General features: G+C 39.5%; 1 protein-coding gene across 1 annotated transcript in view; it reads right to left on the bottom strand.

Annotated features, from left to right (window-relative positions):
* LOC127643529 (protein FAM184B-like) overlaps positions 1-21,932 on the bottom strand; it is an 83,042-nt gene that overhangs the window by 43,994 nt on the left and 17,116 nt on the right. The window contains exons 3-5 of the mRNA XM_052126323.1: positions 16,224-16,359; positions 15,853-16,004; positions 2,404-2,676 (exon numbers count right to left, since the gene is read on the bottom strand). Of these exons, the coding sequence (XP_051982283.1) occupies positions 2,404-2,676; positions 15,853-16,004; positions 16,224-16,359 (561 nt within the window). The remainder of the gene's footprint in view (positions 1-2,403; positions 2,677-15,852; positions 16,005-16,223; positions 16,360-21,932) is intronic.

Here is a 21,932-nt window from a genome sequence, read left to right as displayed (position 1 = left end):
TTATTACCCAGCAAACTCCTGAGGGGGAACGGGTAATAGCTTACGCATCACAAACATTGCGTGGACCTGAAGTGAATTATTCGACGGCTGAAAAAGAGTGCCGAGCTGTAGTCTGGGCAGTGGAAAAATGGAGACATTACCTTGAAGGAAGACAGTTCGACATTTACAGCGACCATGCTGCCTTAACTTGGGCCTTCAATAGCCCTAAAACCTCCTCTCGGCTGACCCGGTGGACTCTTAGGCTGCAGCAATTCATCTTCCAAGTACATCACAGAAGAGGATGTCTGAACCTGGGACAAGATGCCTTGTCACGAGTCTGTGAAGCTCCTGAAAGTGAAAGTGTGCCCTGTCTAGCCATAGTAAAATCAAAATGTGCCTCTGACATACCCCACACGTTAGAGGAAATCTCACAAGCACAAAGTCATGTCAATACGGTGTCTCTCCTCCAACTGGCCCAAAAAAACAGAAAGGTTCAGGATAACCAAATTACCTTTGAGGTCCACCAGGGGGTGTTATATCGCCGGGTTCCTGTCAAGAACAATGGAAATAAATTCCAACTGGTTGTTCCTTTGGCATTAATTCCTGGTTTCTTGCATTACGTACACGATAACCCACTGGGAGGACATCTGGGACGGCTGAAAACCTTACTGAGGCTCTTGGAGGTGGCGTGGTGGCCAACTGTCCGTAAGGATGTCTGGCAGTACGTCAAAGGATGTGAAACATGTCAAAAATATAAACACGAAAATACAAAACCAAGCGGATTCTTACAACAGACGCAAATGACAGAACCAGGTCACACCTTGGGGATGGATTTTATGGGACCTTTTCCTATCAGTAAAAAACAGAACACTTACCTTCTGGTCATAGTTCACTATTACACCAAATGGGTAGAGATGTTCCCCCTTAGAGATAGTAAAACACAGAAGATCGTCAAAATTCTCAGGGAAGAAATCTTCACCCGATGGGGGGTCCCAAAATACATCATTTCTGACCGGGGAGCACAATTCACTTCTAACGTACTGTCAGAGCTATGCAGGTCCTGGGGAAGCATCCAAAAACTCACTACCAGTTACCATCCTCAAACAAACCTCACAGAAAGAATAAACAGGACAGTAAAAACTATGATTGCGTCATATGTGGGACAATACCATCAAACATGGGACCAGTGGTTACCTGAGCTGAGGTATGCTATCAACACGGCACACCAAGAAACAACAGGGAGAACTCCGGCGGAATTAATGCTGGGCAGACAGCTTCACGGTCCACTAGAGAGGTTGATCCTCAAAAACCCCACTCCTGACCAAACATCATATAACATAATTGAAAGACAGAACATAATGGCAGAGGAGGTAAAGCACCGAGTAGGGGTGCAACAATCTAGACAAGCTAGATACTATAATGCCCGTCGGAAAGATGCGCAGTTTCAGCCGGGTGATCTAGTCTGGGTTAAAACTCACCCTCTCTCGTCTTCCTCGAATAAATACTCTGCTAAGCTAGCGCCCAAGTGGGAGGGACCAGCTGAAATAATAAAAAAAATGGGGCCAATAAATTACACTGTTCGTTGGGGAGACCCATGTAAAACAGATATTTTAAATGTGGTTAACCTGAAACGCTGGTACTGACGATCTTCTCCTATGCCGAAGGGGGGTTGGGATCTATGTAGCGTGGCCACATAAGAGGATGTTATATATATGGTTTATGACATCAAACTAATTATGTTGAGTCATTGTTGCCTATAGTTATATTGCTTTCCCCCGTATACCTGTTATTCCCTCATCTGGTGTGTATTGTCCCTGATTTCAGTTCACGCGAGAACTTGCATCACGTGTTTAATCGCCACGTAAACAGGACGAATCTGTGACTTTTCTATTTAAGGAACCGGTATGCCGGTTTTCGGGGGGAACGCTCATTTACGAGAAAGCTCATTCACAAAACCTTTCATTCATTTCATTGGATTATTTATGCTGACTGACCTGGGAGCGCTGGCGTCGCCGTTCCTCTTGGAGTATATTCGTTTGGCTCGCAGCCTGGATTACTTTTTATCAGAGGACATACGCCAGTCATCTTCACTTGATCGTGCTCACGGACTATACAAATTCCCGGTGAGGCTGATCTGAACACTGTCATTAACTCTGTGCACGCTGGATTCCACTTTTACACACACGCACACACCTTGTCTTGTATTGTTGTAAATATTATTTTGGTTTGTAAATACACTTGGGTTGATTGTTTATTCGTCAGTGTTGAGTATATTTTTTCTCCACTCTGTAGCCTATAGAAACGGAACGTTTGTTCCCATTATAGTGTGAAACTCCACTTAAAGATTTTGGGGAGTGTTACAAGTTAGTGGATCAAAATTTTGCATGTTTCCATGACAACAGTAGCTGGAGCCTGCCATTGTACCTGATGCATGTTCTTCTTTTCTCCATCCAGCATAGCATGTGCATGCCGTAGCTCACTGGCATGTTTGCGAATCACCTCTTCCAGCGCTTTTCGAAGCTGCTCTTTCAGCCGCATTTTCTCTTCTTCCATCTTTTGCTGGACCTGTTTCTTCTCTTCTTCCAGCTCCTGTCTGTCATTATTTCGTTCTTTCTCCACCTCCTGCTGAAGGCGTCCAATCTCCTCAGTGTGAGCATGCTGCAGCTCCAGACGCATAGAGGATAGAGCATCTGCATGCTGAACACACATTATATTTAATGATATAAAACCTGTAATGCAGTAATTTCAGGATAGCACCAGTGATAGGTCATAAGAATGACACAACACATACAGTAGTTTAACCTCTGAGGTGTCACTATGGATGTTTTACGATGTTTCTGTGTCGCAAATTTAGGGACTGTCTCTAAAGTTACAAACGATATTGGTGTACACAATTCTAACTTCAATAACATTTGAAGCATATCACCTACAGTCACAAAACCAACTCCAAAGTGTTCAACTAGGTGTCAGCAATAATGCACACCTTTTAGATTTTCATATTCAAATTAACAGTCCAATAATATGTAAACATTGCTATACTGTATAGGCTCATTTGAAGCTCAGCTACATTTTAAGAGAATGACGTACAGTCATACAACCAACTGTAAAGTGTTTATCTAGGTGTCAGCTACGATGCACACCTTATAGGTGTTTGATATATATTAAAATAAACTGTCAAATCATATGTAAACATTGCTATGTGTATCACTACCGTATAGACTCATAATTTGAAGCTCAATAGCGTTTAAAGCGAAACTCCAAAATGTTCATCTAGGTGTCAGCAATGATGCACACTTGGGATGCAACTAACGATTATTTTGTTAATCGATTAATCTTTGATTATTTATACAAATAATCAGATAAAAATCTAAATTTAAATTTTTGATAATTGTTTGATTTTTTTTTTAAAACTGATATGATAAAGGGATTAAGGATTTGGTTTGATTTACATTAATTAATTCACTATTCTATACTCTCACAAAACTTTGAATAAGTCCTGAATCATGAAAAGTTATGTTTGGATTTTTTATCATTATTATTATTAGAAACAGTTCCTTTTCTTGTAAAACTTAACAAAAAGTGCTCATCATTAAAGAGTATAATGATCCATAGGGCATGGAGTGGGACAAAAAAATCAGCCTAGCAGAGGGCAATAGTGACACAAGAATAGAAATATTAATAATTCTGCCCAGCAAAAAATACATAATTGTGTTAAATAGGCTTACATATGCTTGATTACATTCATCAAACAGCACAAGCATACTGTAAAAGCAACCAATGCAGCAAACACTCCACATTAATCTGTATGATTAATATGATCTTCTTTAGGGTGTTTATACTGGACAACTTGGGTCCTATTTTTTCCACTTCAACTTGTCTCCATTGATATTCAAACGAGTCATCATGCAACACATTTTTCACTTGGCTGTAAAGTGATGTCACTCTGTGCTTACTGCAAATATCCAACTAATCGATAATGAAATTCGTTGTCGATGATTTCCATTTTCGATAATTATTGATTTTATCAATTAGTTGATGCAGCCCTAATGCACACCTTTTAGAGTTTTGATATCTATTAAAATAAACTGTCAAATCATATGTAAACATTGCTATTTATGTCCCTGCTGTATAGGCTCATACACAAAATATACCATAATTTGAAGCTCAATGGCATTTGAAGAGAATAACTTAGTCATATAACCAACTCCAAACTGTTCATCTAGGTGTCAGCTATTATACAGCTTAGAATTTTGATATCTATTAAAATAAACTGTCAAGTCATTGCAAAACATTGGTGTGCATTATTGCTGACAACTTGATGAACACTTTGGAGTTGGTTATATGACTATAAGTCATTCTCTTAAAATGCTATTGAGCTTCAGATTGTGATATATTTTGTGCATGAGTCTATACGGTAGTGATACACATACCAATGTTTACATATGATTGGACAGTTTATTTATGAAAAACTTAAAAGGTGTGCATTATTTCCTGTACCTTCTGCTTACCAGTTATGTGCTTTAGCACACTACTTTGTGTATGAGCCTATACAGCTGGGATATACATAGCAATGTTTACATATGTTTACATCATATAAATGGGCACCATACAATTTATGACAGTATTGTCATTTATTACTCATTCAAATCAGCATACATTTGTTTTATAGGCAAATTTCTAGTTTGTTACATCAGCCAAGCCTTAAATAGCAGCAAGTCCAAATTCCAAGCTTTTACATGACACCAGACCCGGCGCCAGACACAAATTCACGGACGGGCATTACATTTTTTTCAGGGGGGCACAACTGAGATAAACCTAATTCCCTAATTGCATAATAACATTAAATGATATGACCGATTATGAATTGAATATGTATAATACAATGATAATGATCGATAGTAGCCTGTTACATAATGTACTGACGCTATTCAAATTCATAACTGACGCTAAAGATTTGTGCTGTTTAGGCTCGCGCAGCCTCTCGATGAAACAAATAGGCCTAACTGCAGCTCACACAAAGAAACTCAGTTAGCATACTGCGGTAAAAAATTCTAAATGTGTAAGTTAGTTTTTATATTTATGAAGCAACACCACACAACCAAGTGCTGAATACCATCATGATTAACACTGATTTCGACAGTTCAATAAACAAGTAATTCATATTAAGTCACTTACATTTTAGATGCAATATTGACTTTTTGTTCTATTTTAAAACAAAGATCCCAGCAGAAACAGAACGCATCTCACAGTCAACCGCCTGCCACCTGTGGCCGTGACGTCCCTTGCTTGAGGCAATGGCTTTGGCAAGTAACGTTAGACCAACTAGTATCGCTGGAATGGCTAGCCTCTGCAGTGTTGGGAGTTGGATCGACCTCTTGTGAACTGCTACACCCTGGGTCTTCTCCCCTTACCTCGCTGCTCTCTTCTGCCAACTTTGGTGGTCTTTGATTAAGAAACGCCGTATATCCATGGTAACTGTCACACGAAATAGCTCAGCATAGTTGTTTAAAAAAAAAAAATAACAGCTATCGTTATTAAGCGCTACTATGCTTAGTACACAAACAAACATTCCCGCGCTCACTATCGACAAAAAAATCAAATCCATTTAAAAATATTATTTTTAAAATCAGACCAAACACATTTTTATTTTTATTCAGGAGTTTATTCATCATATACAAAACGACAACTTACCAACTTGTAACGAAAGTTACAGTAGCCTATTGATAAAAAAAATATATAAATAAAAGTGCAAACAAGCAAGGACTGGTGGTTGGTCGACTTCCGTAGACGGTGGGCCGAGGGCCCGTATCTGCTTTACTTTTCGAAATGGATGGAGGGAGAACCTGAATTTGTAAAGTTGGGACGGTTGTTATATTCTCAACGATATGAAAAAATACTACTGTTATTGTGTCACGAAGTGTAGTTTTAATAGTTTTTCAATCGACAATGTAGTTGTCTAAAGCTCAAATCTATGGTTTATTCATACAGATAGAGCCTATTTGACGTTTTCGGAGTGAGAGATCCTGGCGCTCAGCGCTCATGTACCCCACCTGGAACAGCCTTACCTCCAGAGGTGTAGTGGTAAAAAAAAAGAGGTGGGTAAACTATAAATTCTGGTGGACCACGATGTGGTCACCTGGTAAGGTGGGCCACTGCCTACCGGTGTATGTGTATCCTGATGACATCGCTATAGGCTATCATTTGATGGTACTACCAAGGGTATCACTGGTTGTTCCCTCATCATCGGTCACACAATCACTATTCAATTCATACATTAATCTAAGTTCTTGTTAAAGAGACCCAAGAAGGAATAATATGGTTGAAATCTATAAAGTTTACTAAATGACAAAACAGAGAGAACAAAAATATTTAAGAGAGATAGAGAGGGAGGCTTATATCCATCCAATGCAATACAATTGGACATAATGATTGGGGATTATTTTCATAGTCGATTAATCTGTTGAATATTTTCTCGATTAATCAATTAGTTGTTTGGTCTATAATATGTCAGAACAATGTGGATCAGTGTTTCCCAAAAGCCCAGGAGGATGACGTCCTCAAATGTCTCGTTTTGTCCACAACTCAAAGATATTCAGTTTACTGTCACAGAGGAGAGAAGACACTAGAACATATTTACATTTAACAAGCTGGAATCAAAGATTTTTTTACTTTTGTCTTAAAAAATGACTCAACCCGACTAACTGATTATCAAAATAGTTTAGATAGTAAAATAGTGCAGATTAACGACAGAAGAATGAATCTGGTGCCACATATTTTAATTTTAAGAAAACTCAGTTTCTGTAATTAACAGAAGAAAGACAATATAAGTTCCATTTTGAACACAAAATAATATAGGCCTACAGTGGTTCTAAACACATAAATTTAACAGATTATATTCAGATATCAATATCAACGTATTTGATTGCAGAGAGCCGTAGCGCATTCGCAGCACTAGGCTACCTCTAGCTCGTCCCTCTCTCTCTCTCTCAATTTTTCAATTTCAATTTCAAATTTGCTTTATTAGCATGACTGTGTAACACAATGTTGCCAAAGCATCAACATATTATATATAAATAATAAAACAAACAGACAAACAAACAAAACATATATGTATAAACCATGTCACATGTAGCATTGTATATAGATGGATAAATAAATATACACACACTGCATAAATAAATACATTGGGTCATTCTAGAGAATTAGCTGTCTCTGGCGTTGTGAATAGCTAGCACATATTTAGCCGCTAGTGCAGCTGTATTATCATCTTCTCCGAGTAAGAAGGACATTTTTTCAGCGTCACTCAGTTCATAGAATGATGGGATCAAGGCTTCAAATTTGGGCAGAAACGTTTCTCTTATATTGTTATATTTCGAGCAAAAGAGCTCAAATATAACAATATCTCTCTCTCTCTCTCTCTCTCTCTCTCTCTCTCTCCGTCATTGAACACCGCTGCATAAATCTGTCCAACACAGCACTGTCAGTTATTACTTATTAGCCAGCATGCAAGGAGCCTAGCTAATAAGGGGAGCTAAGTTATTGTTAGAATACAGCCGGATTTTTGAGGTCAGCACGCTGTATATAGCTGGTAGTAGTCAATATCGATGCACGCGCATGGGAAACACTGGCAGCAGCGCATTATGAAAGACTTCGTCTTAGGTTTAACAACCTATGAAACTAATAATGAACAATATGAAATTAAAACGACATAAGCTTAATTTAAAATGGCTTAGGAACTATCTATTTAGAGGTGGATAAACGCACTTTGGAGGTGGGTAAACGCTATTTCCGACTTTTGGGAGGTGCGTAAACGGCGTTTACGTGCGTTTAGCCTCCACTACATCCCTGCTTACCTCGGCTAGTGCTTCTGACGTTTGCCGCTGGCTCTGATGTCTAGTGGTTAAACATGAGATATAATTCGTCTTTGTGTATATCTAACGGGCGATCTTTGGTCTCATTAATCTATAATTTGTTCCTTGGCAAATCGTTTTGGCTGAGGGCAAAGTGAAGTTTCATAACTTTATATTTAGGCTATTTTAACGTTGTATCCTGCAGTAGATGTCTATGGTTTTTATGATGTTGTGTTTCCAAGCAATACCATGGATCAAATGTGTGAAATCAGAACGGTATATTTATTAAAGATTACAACGAAATGACAGGACATCGTATGACAAAAGATGGTTACATAAAATAAAAACAGTGAAAATGCATAACGTTACCTCTACATTCACATTTTGTGTCAAACTGAATATGTAGCATAAGTGGGCACAATGAGTTAACAAGTTCAATCTTTCCTGGGCTAAAATCACATCTCGAAAAGATGTGCACAGACAGCAACTTCATATCAGCGCGCCAGTGTGTTGACAAACGCGTCACCAACACTGACACTTTCCCACGCACGCTATTGGATGAAGGCAACAAATACGTCATGCATGTCGGACCCCACACGTAGCCGCCTGCTCTATTCGCCGGGAAAATAACCTGGAGAAAGTTACCGATATTATAGTAATGTGCAAAGTATGTGAGTGGCAACAATTTGTATTTGCTTTGTTGAGAAGTGTAGTGGTTATATATAAAAAATATGGCGCTTACTCCGTGCCAAAATCAAACATTCGACCGACCGACCGACCGATCGAACGTCTATCCGAACGTCTATCCGAACGTCTTGTACTTTTGAGCATCTTACCGAGCGGGTTGACCCACGTGACGACCTGACGTGACGTCAACGTCTTGAAAATAGCAGTTTTTAACCATGCAAGTATCCAAGCTAATGTGTAAAGACTATAAATGGACATGAAAGGCATTAAATACAGATGTTTTACCTAAAATACTCAACCATTTCCTGCATTCTGCTGCACTTCCCTGAATAAGCCTTTGAAAAAAAAGGTGTTGTAGGCTAGGCCTATTCTAAGTCTTTCTGAGGGATGAACTGAAAAAGATACCACCTGTATATCATGACTTTCTCTGTATTTCATGACTCTAATGTTTCAAACACCAAACTCACCTATTGTAACTATACATACATACAGTGGTAAGCTTTTTTTCTGTCAAACTGATTAATTATATATTGTCTGATATATTGTTTTACAAGTAAGAGTTAAAAGATATAAGAAAAATGATTTTAATTTAAAAGTTTTCAATGCCATATGGGACCATGTTGTCATTAATTGCCCATTCACTTTTCATGGTAAGTTGAGAAAGACGCAGTTAAGATTATTCAATAGACTTTGTTCATGATTTCGTTTTCTTCCTTCTGAAATTGCCTTTGCTGCCTCCGCTGACTCGTGGGCTGAGTTACTGTAACATAACAAGCTGTTGATGGTTTTGGATAGGCTACTCTGATAGATGAACTCTGATATATACATTTCTTCTGTCAGAGAGAGAGAGGTCACTGTTTCTAACATGAATTTTCACTGTCTCTCCTGTTCTCATCTTGTAAACATATTATTAAAGTGGTTTGCAGCATGGCATTATAATCGTCCCAAATCCTTGTTAATGTAGGCCTATAAAGACTTCTGAAAGATTGCATATTTTGACATTAGAAAGAGTGCTAATAATAGTATGTTAGAGACTAATATATATATATATATATATATATATATATATATATATATATATATATATATATATATAATAGGCTATATAATCATTATAATATATAATAATTATCTTAATCCTAATTTATGTTTCTGTATAAGCAATTTTTTTCACGGTTCTTATTCACGTTGGAGGGAAAAAACCCGGCCAATTCCTGAATATTGATTAATCTAAATTAGATAATGCAATTTTCCGAAGCGGGTGCAACGAATAAAACGGGGCGGAAACACAAGCACGAAACTTGTAGTCTTGTACATTGATAATAGTATACAATTTATTAATAACATACATTTTATTTATAAATTGGGTGTTCGATCAACTGACTGCATGCCGTCGGAGTTTCCAGTGTTGACAGCTCCGTAAAATATCCTTGGATGAGCTGTAGTTTTGCTGTAGGCCAAAGCCCGTCTACGGACATTCTCTGTAGGCCTATTATAGCTACTGAAAAGTAGGCTAGCTAGCCTACAATACACAAATAACATTTTAAATTACTTCAGTCTATGAACAAATAAAGTAGCCTTGATGTCATAAATACAAAAGCATGATTTTAATACTAATCCCTGCCCTTACCCTTAAACTTAACTTAAAAATGCATTTATATCACATCCATAGAGATTGCAGCTCTTTATTGGAAACAATTGAAATGAAACGACTTTTTTATAGATGAAATATAATCTATTTTATTTTTGTTGACAGACATGCAGCGCATGTTCAAACTGTTGTTACTAATCTGCGATTTTTATAATTCTCTGGTAAATGTTTTATTATCAACCATATCTATTTGTCCTTATCAGGCAAAATATTGATGTTATTTTTTACATGCACTTTTACTAAAAAGAAAAACATGCCATTGTAAATCAGTTGTATTACAAGTAAAACATATCTCCGCTCTAACATATTTTGCTATGCAATCATGTGCAAGCAGACAAAAAAATATTTTTGAATAACTGTTATATTAAGAGAAATCTGTATCCTTCAAATAATAGCTTATTTGTAAATTGGTTATTTGATTACGCTATTTGTGGTGATATGGTAAATAGTGAGAAGTTAAGAGAATAAATTTAACTTGCATGTCAACACGAGCGTCTCAGCAGGCTTGTTTTAGCACCATGACACAAATAGCCATCCTAACGTAACAATTTTGATTATTGAACTATAAGAAGAAAAAAAATGCCATGCAGAAAGAATAGGCCTAGGCTACTTTCAAAAAATTTTTTTTATATTATTCTCGCCAATTTTACAGTTAACGAAGAGAAATGGTCTGATAAGATTATCAATACACAGTACACTTGTCTACGTTGAAGGTTTTCATAATATATTATTTATTTATTATACATCGATTACCAATGTGCTCAACATTTAATGACTTTTCAGAAGGCATGGCATTAGCCATAGCTTGTGCCAAGACATTTGGCATTGCTTAATTCATACAATCACTTTCTCTTTTTTTTTTTTTTTCATATACCTTTGGGGCATTTTGTATAGGTTACATTTACTTAATGATTATTTCACATTATTTACAAGTTCAATATGTCACCTTTGAGAACTTTGTTGTGAGTTTTCTTTGCTTCAGTGTTTCTGGCAACAATCTGTCATTTAAATCCAAATCCAACAAATAGGCCTAACACATATATCTTACAGTTTCAATAAACATTTGTATTCACAATTGTCTTGTGCTTATTTCAAAATAAACAGCACGAACAATAACTCGATCACCACATCCAGTGTTTTACTTCAAGATTGATATGCACCAGCACACGAACATAAAATTAACTGGATTCTTAACATCACTGTCTCTTCATGAAATCCAAAACGTTTTTAGACAAAACAGTCAACAGTTTAAACTTATATTTCATTCTTTTTTAGAGAATACTCGCTCTAGCTTATTTCTCTCTCGGTTGCTTGTTAGATCGCATATGGTTAGATCGCGCTGCTTCTAAAGACTCAGCAGGGCGGAGTTTCTCAGTCTTTTCTATTTCTCAGTCTCATTGGTCAATTCTATTATACATCTTATTCGAATTATTCCTCTTCCACATTTATTTATTGTTATTTATTATATTTCAGTTAACAATCATATAACCATAAGTTGTAATTGATTTAAACTATATACAATTCTTATTATTACTCCTGAAATTAAGTCAGGGTTAGGCCTACATTACACTCTTAAGGGTATCATAAAGTAGACATGTAGGCCGGCTTTGCATTTGATATGTCAATTTGTCTGATATAAATGGTCAGGATATTTTATGTAGCCTACTTTATATGATTCATTGTCTATGATTTTTATATTTAGGCAAAGCAGATGGGATACTGATTGCAGTTTTCGCTGCATTTGAATATGGTAGAGCGTATTTCTATTAAATAAGACACATTCCGAAATTAGATCTATTCCTAAACCTTCCGATTTAATGGGAGATATATACAAATTATGTATAATATCGTGCTTTTCCGAAATAGCCGTTAAAGCATGCCAGATTTGTCAATAATATTTAGCCTCTGCTACATTTAACTTTAATAATAGCCTACACCGCACATAACTTTCTAAGCCATCAGCCACTGCACTAATCAAATGTGGACTAGTTAGAGGACACAATAGAAGCATAAGAAGTTAAACTAAGGTAAGAAAAACACAAACGTGTTACAACGTGTCTTCACACGTAAACAACACGTTGGGATGACGATCGGTTACTCGCACTTCCGACCGGTCGCCATAGGAACGCGTTAACAACAAGTCAGCACACGTAGGAACGTGTTACATATGATTTTATGAAAATGATCAATCATTTCGTTTTGGCTCATTGTTTATATGTGGCAGACATGAAAATCAACGAACCTTAATTACAAAGTAAAGTATATTCAGCTGACTATGTCTATATGTAATATTAGAACTGTTATACAATTTTTTTAAATAAACCTTTCCACTTTAAAATTTATGATGTCTATTTGTGAAATATTATGATAATTTAGTAATTTTATTAAGACTGAGATTATGCTTGATTAGATTAACTTTTTATTAGTTTGTTATCTGTGTGATAGCCTATGTATAAAAATAGTATGAATGTTTTTAATATAAACTAAAACACATTTCTTGGAAACATCATTAATTTTTTAAAACCTTAAACACAAAACCAAATTTTCAAACTACATTCAGAGAACATCTGACTCTTCTTTCAAAAAAAAAAAAGACTCAAAACCATTTTATCTGTGCTCAAAATCAAACAGTGCTTTCAGATCATGCACACAAGAGTCAATAAAAAATATATATATTTGCATTAGGCTATTATTACAGTCAAACCTGAATACAGAGAAAGCATTTTGTTACACATAACAGAAAAAATCAATAAATAAAAAATAAACAGCAAATATTTTATCACAGCTTAATCCATCTGGATCTGATCTCATTTCCACCTCTTATTTCAGTCTTCTGACTCAATTATGCTGTGTGGTAATAGCCCTACCAGTTCATTTGTGTATAATTGTGAATTTTAAAATTCAAAACAGAAAATTGTTTGGTCAAAAGTGACCAAAGAGCACTATGACAGTACTGGACTTGTAACATTTGTTGGAAAAGTAAATTATTTTAATTATGCTATATAAAACTTTCAGTAACAATATTATTACAATAAATTGTACTTAGCTTTTTTTTTTAAGTTCTGCAAATATTTTAAACTGTAGATTCACAGGTTACAACAGTTTAAAATATAAATGTGTGTGTGTGTGTGTGTGTGTGTGTGTAAATGGATATTCTATATAGGCTAGGTCTATCTGTATTTCCAAATATATAAATATAATATATATTTATGAAAACCTTCTTTTTAAATGAAAGGCTACATTTATTAATTTGGGAGTGCTTTCTTTTATGGACTGTGAGAACATTGTACATTGGGCAATAAAATGAACAATAAAAACTAGTTAAAATGATTATATTGGTCAAATTAAGACTATTGAATGACTGTATATAGGCTAGCCTACAGTATTTCTGCTCTTTGAAAGTAAAACACATAGCCTCACATGCACAGGATTCAGGAGAAATGTTTTAGTGTTGTTTTAGGGGTACAATATTTATATGTATTGCCTTTAATGTCCATTTATAGTCTTTACACATTAGCTTGGATACTTGCATGGTTAAAAAAACTGCTATTTTCAAGACGTTGACGTCACGTCAGGTCGTCACGTGGGTCAACCCGCTCGGTAAGACGCTCAAAAGTACAAGACGTTCGGATAGACGTTCGGATAGACGTTCGATCGGTCGGTCGGTCGAATGTTTGATTTTGGCACGGAGTAAGCGCCATAAAAAACTGGGTTATCCATCCCCACAGATCGTCTGAAAACACAAAATCTCCCCACAGATCGTCTGAAAACACGAAATCTCCCCTCGGCCGGCCCACCGTCTACCGCGGGACTACTAACATTTACGACTAGATTTGATGGTCGGGCGCGGGCGGTAATGGGTTGCGGGAGACTAAAACGATTCGTGGGACTCCCCATCTAAATAAAACATCCAAAAACAAATACATTGTTATTCATCTATTGCACAAAAGCAATAAGAACATCTAAACAAAATAACGATTTACAGTCGCAAGCATAAGTAGATGTTCTCATTATAACGTGTTTTTGCAGCGTTGTGCAATGTAGCCAATCACAGACATATAAGTTGATTTCTAAAACGCAATGGCCAATCAGATTCATTTCAGATAAAATCCACTCACCGCTCAAAACGTTGGAGTTTTTGTTCAGTGCTGAATTCTGCATGCTGCATAATAAAAGAGCTTTGTGAGATCACGATTAAATGAGATGTGAGACGTGACTAGAGTTGATGAAGGGAGACAGGATCGTCCAGGGCGGGCACTAGTGACTCACAGGGCGGGCCAGGCCCCCCAATGCTCGCCCATGGCGCCGGGACTGCATGACACCTATTTTTTTCAAATGATAAGCTTTTAATGAATTAGCTAGCTTCCAAGCTAATCCTTTCCAGGAATGAAAACTTTTTTTTAAATATTGGTTATCTGTTGGTATCGACCACAATGAGCAGTGAATTATCAGTTATTGGTATCGGCCCAGAAATTCCATATCGGTGCATCCAACACCTACCAACATCTGTTCAAAGACAGATGGATTGAGAAGGGTGCAGGGGTCTTGAGACTCGTTTATTTTAAAGTTTCAAACTACTTTTAACTTAACACAGCTTCCTAAAAATGCAGCGTTTCTAGCTAGATATGTTGAAAACTCATGTAATTATAGACCAATGACAATAGAGCAGACAGAATGCAAGATAATGTCCTGTAAGAACTGCCCAAGTCTGCCTCAGGCAGACTGACAGACTACATTGCAAAATTAATTGCTGTGAATTGTAGGCCAGGGACAGGCTAATGTTCGATCATATGGAAATAAAACAAGCAATATATTGACCTCTAAAGCTAAAGTGTTTTTTCATTTCTATTAAATTCTTTACTCATCTGCCACAATAATGTAATTTTTGAATGAACAAAGATGTCCATCAATCCATCTTTTAAAGCTGCTTGTCCTATATAAGGTTACAGGTAGTGCTAAAGCCTATCCCAGCTATCTCGGGTCGAAGGCAAGTAAATTAATTGGACAGGTGGCCAGTCCATCACAGGGCAAACACACATAGACATACACATTCACACCTGAATGATATATTTTGATTATTATATATTTAATCATTATCAATTTAAAAAAATATATATGAGATTAATTCAATTAATTAATTGTCATGCAGTTTAATTAATTAAATAAAAAAATGTAATCAATTGACCCTTTGCTAAGCTCCGCCCCACTTGGTTCCCGCTGCTTGCTCTGACAAGGTTTGCAGAACTTCCCATAGTAATGAATGGAAGAATGCAGTGAAAGGTATAGTTTTTGTCAAATTATTCTCATAAATGGAATTGATCATTTTCTTACTTGGCCTGGAATGTAGAGTGACACTTCAAAGCATATTTATTATGTTTTTTGTAATAGAAATTGTTAAATTACAAAGTCATTTGATTGAAAACTGTGGAGACTGAGAATCTGCATTTAGGTAAACAATTATCACAGAAAAGAGAAAAGCATCATTTGATAGCTATCACACACCTGATAACATTAGTGTAAGTGAACAGATATTATGTTCAGAAATACTTTTAAAGCAGGGCTTAGAGAAGGGTAAATTGACAGACCTAATGAGTAATAAATATTTTTCGTTTTTTTATCCGAAAGATCAGTCTTTAGGGGGTGTTCAAAGGTCTTGATGCATTAGAATGTGTGAGTGTTGCTTGCCTGCTTGAGCATGCGGGCATGGTCATTGGAGCGACCATTGTTCTGAAGCTCCAACTCCTTTTTTCTAATGTTGAGACGACTGAGTTGAGACCTCAGCTCCTCCACCTCTGCAGAGACTCTCACCTGAGAAGAACTCTGACTCATTAACTCCTCTGCAATACAGGGAAGCAAATAAGCCAGTGAAACACATGCCAAATGAAGATTAGATCAAAGGAGCCAGAGCAATCAATGAATAAAAGCTTGTGATTTCATCTGCCATATGACAAAAGCAGTTGTTTCCCTAGAGCTATAAATCAACAATGGAATAGTCACACATTATTTACTATAGAAAAACACAAATGTTAACACAAGGATTTGTACTGTCTGTGTACCTGACTTGCTCTGAAGCTCATTTTCTTGCAGTAGTAATCGTTCTTTAGCTACAGATAACTCCTCCTCTGCTTTCTTTGCAACATCCTCTGCCTCGCTCACCCTGTGACGCCCTTCCTCCAACTGCTCCTCCATGTCCTTCAAGAAAGCAGACATTGAGAAAGAAAGACTTCTGAATAGCCTAAAATTGCATAACTAATGTTGCAGCATTGTACAACAAATAAAGACTTCCTTCCTTTTTATTTAAATTCCCTCATCATTTACTCACCCTCGTGCCATCCCAAATGTGTATGATTTTCTTTCTTCTGCTGAACATAAACAAAGAATCTGTTGGTTCTCATAATGCGAATGGTGCCCAGAACTTTCAAGGTCCAAAAAGCATATATAGGCAGCATAAAATAATCCACACTTCTCCAGTGATTAAATCCATTTCTTCAGAAGTGATATGATATGTGTGGGTGAGAAACAGATCAATATTTAAGTCCTTTTCTCCTATAAATTCTCCTCCCAGTGATATGCACAAAAGAAAAAGAAAAAAGAATGTTAAAGTATAGATTTGTTAGTAAAAAAGGACTTGTTTCTCATACACACCTATCATATCACTTCTGAAGATATGGATTTAACCACTGGAATCATATAGATTACTTTAGTGCTGCCTTTATATGGTTTTTGGACCTTCAAAGATCTGGCCACCATTCACTTGCATTGAATGGACCTACAGAGCGGAGATACTTTTCTAGAAATCTTCGTTTGTGTTCAGCAGAAGAAAGTCATATATATCTGGGATGGCGTGAAGGTGAGTAAATGATGAGAGCATTTTCATTTTTGGGTCAGCTATACCTTTAAGGTCCACAATGACATTAATCAATCAATTCAGGCTATGTTTGGTATGGAATACTACCACAGTACTTACTACATACTGTATAGTATGTACTGTATACTGCCCACTGTTTAAATTAAGTAGTATGTGAAACGTCTCGGGTTACATGTGTAACCCTTGTTCCCTGAAAAAAGCAGAACGAGATGCTGCGCCTCTGCTAAGCACTATGGGGAACAATCCTAGTTGTGACCGAGCTGTGAATAATGTGTGTAACACGTCAATGAACATTGACCGGAATTTATAGCCTCGGCTGATGTAATCATTAGATGCACATGAGACCAGGCTATAAATGGATACGTCACCAGGTGTCGTCAGATACTTCTTTTTGAAGAGCAGTCCTGGGACGTCCCAGTGCGGCAAAGAAGCACAGCATCTCGTTCCGCTTTTTTCAGGGAACAAGGGTTACACATGTAACCTGAGACGTTCCCTTTACAAAAAGCTTTACTATGATACTGCGCTTTTGCTAAGCGCTATGGGGAACGCAATACCCACGCTGCCGCACTGGGGGCTGTCCGGACCCCTACGGTTGTGCAGTGTACTCACAAAAACGCGAGAGGTCTCAGACATGAGCTTGAGATATCGACTCAAGGGCATAAGAGCCCGGAGTAGCATAAACATCTAAACCATTAAATTTTGATGAATGTGTGCAGAGAGGACCAGCCTGCCGCATCACAAACTTGTTCAGGCATGAGCTGAGATGTCGACTCAAGGACATAAGAGCCCGGAGTAGCAAAGCATCTAACCCATAAAGTTCGATGAATGTGTGCGAAGAGAACCCTATCGCAACACAAACTTGTCATAAAAACTGATGAATGTGAGCGGAGAGGACCAGCCTGCCGCATCACAAACTTGTCCAGACATGAGCTTGAGATGTCAACTCAAGGGCATAAGAGCCCGGAGTGGCAGAACATCCAAACTATAAAAGTTCAATGAATGTGTGCGGAGAGGACAACCTGCCGCATCACAAACTTGTTTAGGCATGGGCTGAGATGTCGACTCAAGGGCATAAGAGCCCGGAGTGGCAGAACATCCAAACTATAAAAATCTAATGAATGTGTGCAGAGAGGACAACCTGCCGCATCACAAACTTGCTGCAGAGGGAGACCTCTAGCCAAGGTTTTAGAGGTGGAGAGCCCTCTGTTAGAGTGCGCCCTAAAACCTACTGGCGAAGCTTGACCACGCACCTTGTAGGCCCGGGCAATAATGAGGATGCCTCTTAGAGGGCACCCCACCCACCAAGCCGTGGCAAACCGCAGTGGCCACATAGAACCTGGCAGTGGCGAGGCAAGTGCCTGCTGACAGTTCTTTCTACAGAAAATCCAGAACTGAAGCAAACTGATAATTAACCGGTTCTGTAATATGAACTTTAGTAGAAGGAAATGCATGCAGGTGCATTTGTGCTATGTATGCGTCACCACAATTGGGGGGGGACTGGGCGACTCGGGGAGAAGTAGAGGAGACATTGCGCTATCAACGGAGGCGAAGAGGTCCTCTTCTGCCCTGAAAAATCTACCCAGATCAGTTCCAAGTGGAGGGAGCCCTAGCACTTGAAATGGTCTCGATAACCTCAAGATAAAACCCTGTGAACCTCATTTGGTACCCTTAGGGGCCAGACATGAAAGGTTTCACAATTCGGGCCAAGGATGAGAAGGTCCTCCCTGTTCGGAATCGCCCAAGGCGAGCCGTCGAGGAGAGGTATTAACTCCAAGAAACATATCCTGTTCGGCCATTAAAAGGAGGCAAGACCCTTGCTGGTGAACATTGCCAAGACTCCCAGGAGCAGAGAAACCGGGGAAAGAAACGCATACAGACGCATTCTGTCATGTATGTGTCTTAACGTCCAGACCCAAGGGGGCTGGGTGATTTCAGGGAGAAGTAGACGAGACATTGCGCTATTCATAGAGGCGAAGAGGTCCTCTTCTGCCCTAAGATCTCACCCAAACTTGTTCCAAGTGGAAAAAGCCCGGCATAAGGTCTCGATAACCTCAGGAGAAAGCCCTGTGTCCCTCAGTTGGTACCCTTAGGGGCCAAACATGAAAGATTCCACAATTCAGGGCAGGTATGAAATATTGCCCTGTGCCTGAGATAGAAGATCCTTCCTGTTTGGAATCGCCCAAGGCGAGCCGTCGAGGGAAGAGATTAGCTCCGAGAACCAAGCCCTGTTCGGCCAGCGCGGCGTTATCAGTAAGAGGCAAAAACCCTTCGGCAACTTAGTTCTTAACTCCCCCATTGGTATTTTCTCTCTGGACAGTAAATCTGCTCCCACATACGGGCATCCAGGGATATAACTGACCTGAGTGACAGGAGCTTGCCCTGGGCCCTAAGAAGAATCCGACGCGTCAGAAATACAGCTGACAGGATCGTGGGTCTCCTTGATGATTTATGTAAGAGGCTACCGCTGTATTGTCCACCCGCACCAAGATATGGCAGCCTCAGGAGGAGGTATTTCAGGGCCAGAAATACAGCCATCAACCCGAGACAGTGACTGTTACAACCGAGCTGACGACCCTCCTATCCCCTTAAGCTGGATGACCCACTTAAGGCCGCTACCCCGCCCGTCAGGGAGGCGTCTGTCATTAGCAGCCTGCGACAACAAGACGCCCCTAGAGTGGGACCCAAGGCAGAAAACCGGGGTCTGAACCACATAGAAAGGGAACGAAGCCTGAGAAGCATAACCCTTTTTAGCCTAGGGGTTTTGGCCCTTGGAAGAAATCCCCTGGCTTTGGGCCACAACAAAAACAGTCTCATGAGCAAAAGGTCCAGAGGGATCACCGAGGACACGGTCGCCCTGAGACTTGGAAATCATTGATACTGATAACAGTGCAACCGTGACCTAGCCTGACTTTGCTCAGGGTGATCTGAATGGACTCAATCCTAGCGGGAGACAGTTGTGCCCGCATTGTGATTGAACTCCATACGATGCCCCGATAGACAGTGTTCTGAGTGGGAGAGAGGATGCTTTTCTTGGCATTGAGCCTCAACCCCAGAGAAGCAGATGAGCTAAGACGATGTCCTTGTGCTGAACTGCCAGTTCCTGGAACTGCGCTAGGATCAGACAGTCGTCTACATATTTCAGAATGCAGATGCCCCGGAGTCGCAAGGAGCCAGCGCTACATCATGCATTGTGAATGTGCGGGTAAAAAGGGCTAGGCCGAGTGAAAGAACCTGACACTGGAAGACTTCGCCCCCGGAAGCGAACCTCAGGAACTTTCCATGTTGTGGCAGAACTTCTAAATGAAGTATAGAAGATCGATGGTGATCGATGGTGACCAGCCAAACAAATTGTAGGGCTTGAGACACGACCGTCTTGATCTCGTCATCATCTTGGACTTGAACACCCATGGGCAGTTCAAGCTTTAAGATCTAAGCCAGACGCCACCCCTCACCCTCCATGGGAAACGGGAAGTATATAGTGTAATAACCTAACTCTCTCTCTGAACTCTCTCTCTGAACACATACCATGGCCCCTTTAACCAGGAGATTTGAGTTTGTTTTTTTTTTTACATAAAAAATAAATCCGGTTTACAGTAGTGAGAACACGCCGTTGAAACACGGATGCCCTTATAAGACCCACAGAAAAGAATATATCTGGCAGAAGTTTCCACGCTGCCAGGATCTCGACTAGATTTTAACACTTCCTGTTGAGGGGTTGTTGAGTGTTTCGCGTCCTGAATAAAATGCAGGAACAGCGAAAACGCCCAATTTTGATGGAAGCCTCTGCAACCCGAAACACCAAGAGGTGGCGGGAATGGAGGGTTTCGAGGGGGTACAGGGAGGGGTGAAGTGAAGCACGCGCCCTGTCACGAGGGGAGCTACCCCCTAATCTAGGGGCAAGACCATCAGGGTTTTCTCTTACTAGAAATTATAATCCTGAGGTCTTGCTTCGGGGGCTGGCGAGGGCGGCGAGACTGTCCCCAATCCCTGGGAGGAGGAGCACGACTCGCTACGCTTTGCCTTTAAGCCTCCCTTCAGACAGGGCCGAGGCGGGTCTGAGGCTTGCTCGTTAAGTGCAGAACCCACACTCAGGTTGTCCAGGAGGTCAGCCTGGTACGCCTGTAAAACAGCATAGTGTGCAGAGCAGCACCAGCCTGACCTGCTGCTTGATAAGCCCGTCCCACTAAAGTGGAGGTTGTCCTACAAGGCTTTGAGGGGTGAGAGGGCTTCTTTAGTGATGATGCTGAGCCCAGTGAGAGATAGCCCGCAAGTGTCTCTCCGACCGGCGGCATCACTGAATACCCACGTGCCTCAGCACCCACGATAGTCGAATATAATGACGTCGAGGGTATGTGAACACGGAAAGAAATATATATACATATTTTTATTTAGGGGTTCCTCCATGAGCGAAAAAGCTCTTCATGGAGGTTATTAAAGAAGGGAAGGGATTCATGAGGCGTTCCCTTTCTTAGACTGGAAGATAAAATCTATCCCCTAATTTGGAGGGTTTGGAGGTCTCTTTTTCGCGTGGCCAGTCCAATCTGGCAACCGCACGAGTAACAACATCGAGCAATTCCACCGTAGAATTTATTATCGCGGACGGAAAGCTCGGAGGTGGGAAGAGAATCGCGATCCTCCTCATGATCCGAAGAAGCGTCGGAACGCGCTTCGAGATCATGTGAAGGACCAGCTGGGTTTGGGGAGAGAGCGAGAGAAAGGGATAAACCCGTCTCTTGCTCCTCAGCCAAATCCATGCAAGAGCCCCACGAACGATCTCTTTTTTTTTTTTTTTCGTGAGTCCTGACTCCCCGAAGCAATTGAGGCCAGCGTGAAGCACTTTGCCTGTAAAGCAAATCGCAGTGCTTGCACCTGCCCTGCTACAACGCGAGAGCAGCGT

Source organism: Xyrauchen texanus, chromosome 5 (genome assembly GCF_025860055.1).
Source record: "Xyrauchen texanus isolate HMW12.3.18 chromosome 5, RBS_HiC_50CHRs, whole genome shotgun sequence".
NCBI classification, from domain to species: Eukaryota; Metazoa; Chordata; class Actinopteri; order Cypriniformes; family Catostomidae; genus Xyrauchen; species Xyrauchen texanus.
Note: the sequence above shows the minus strand (reverse complement) of the source record. Positions and strands in the feature narration are given on the sequence as shown.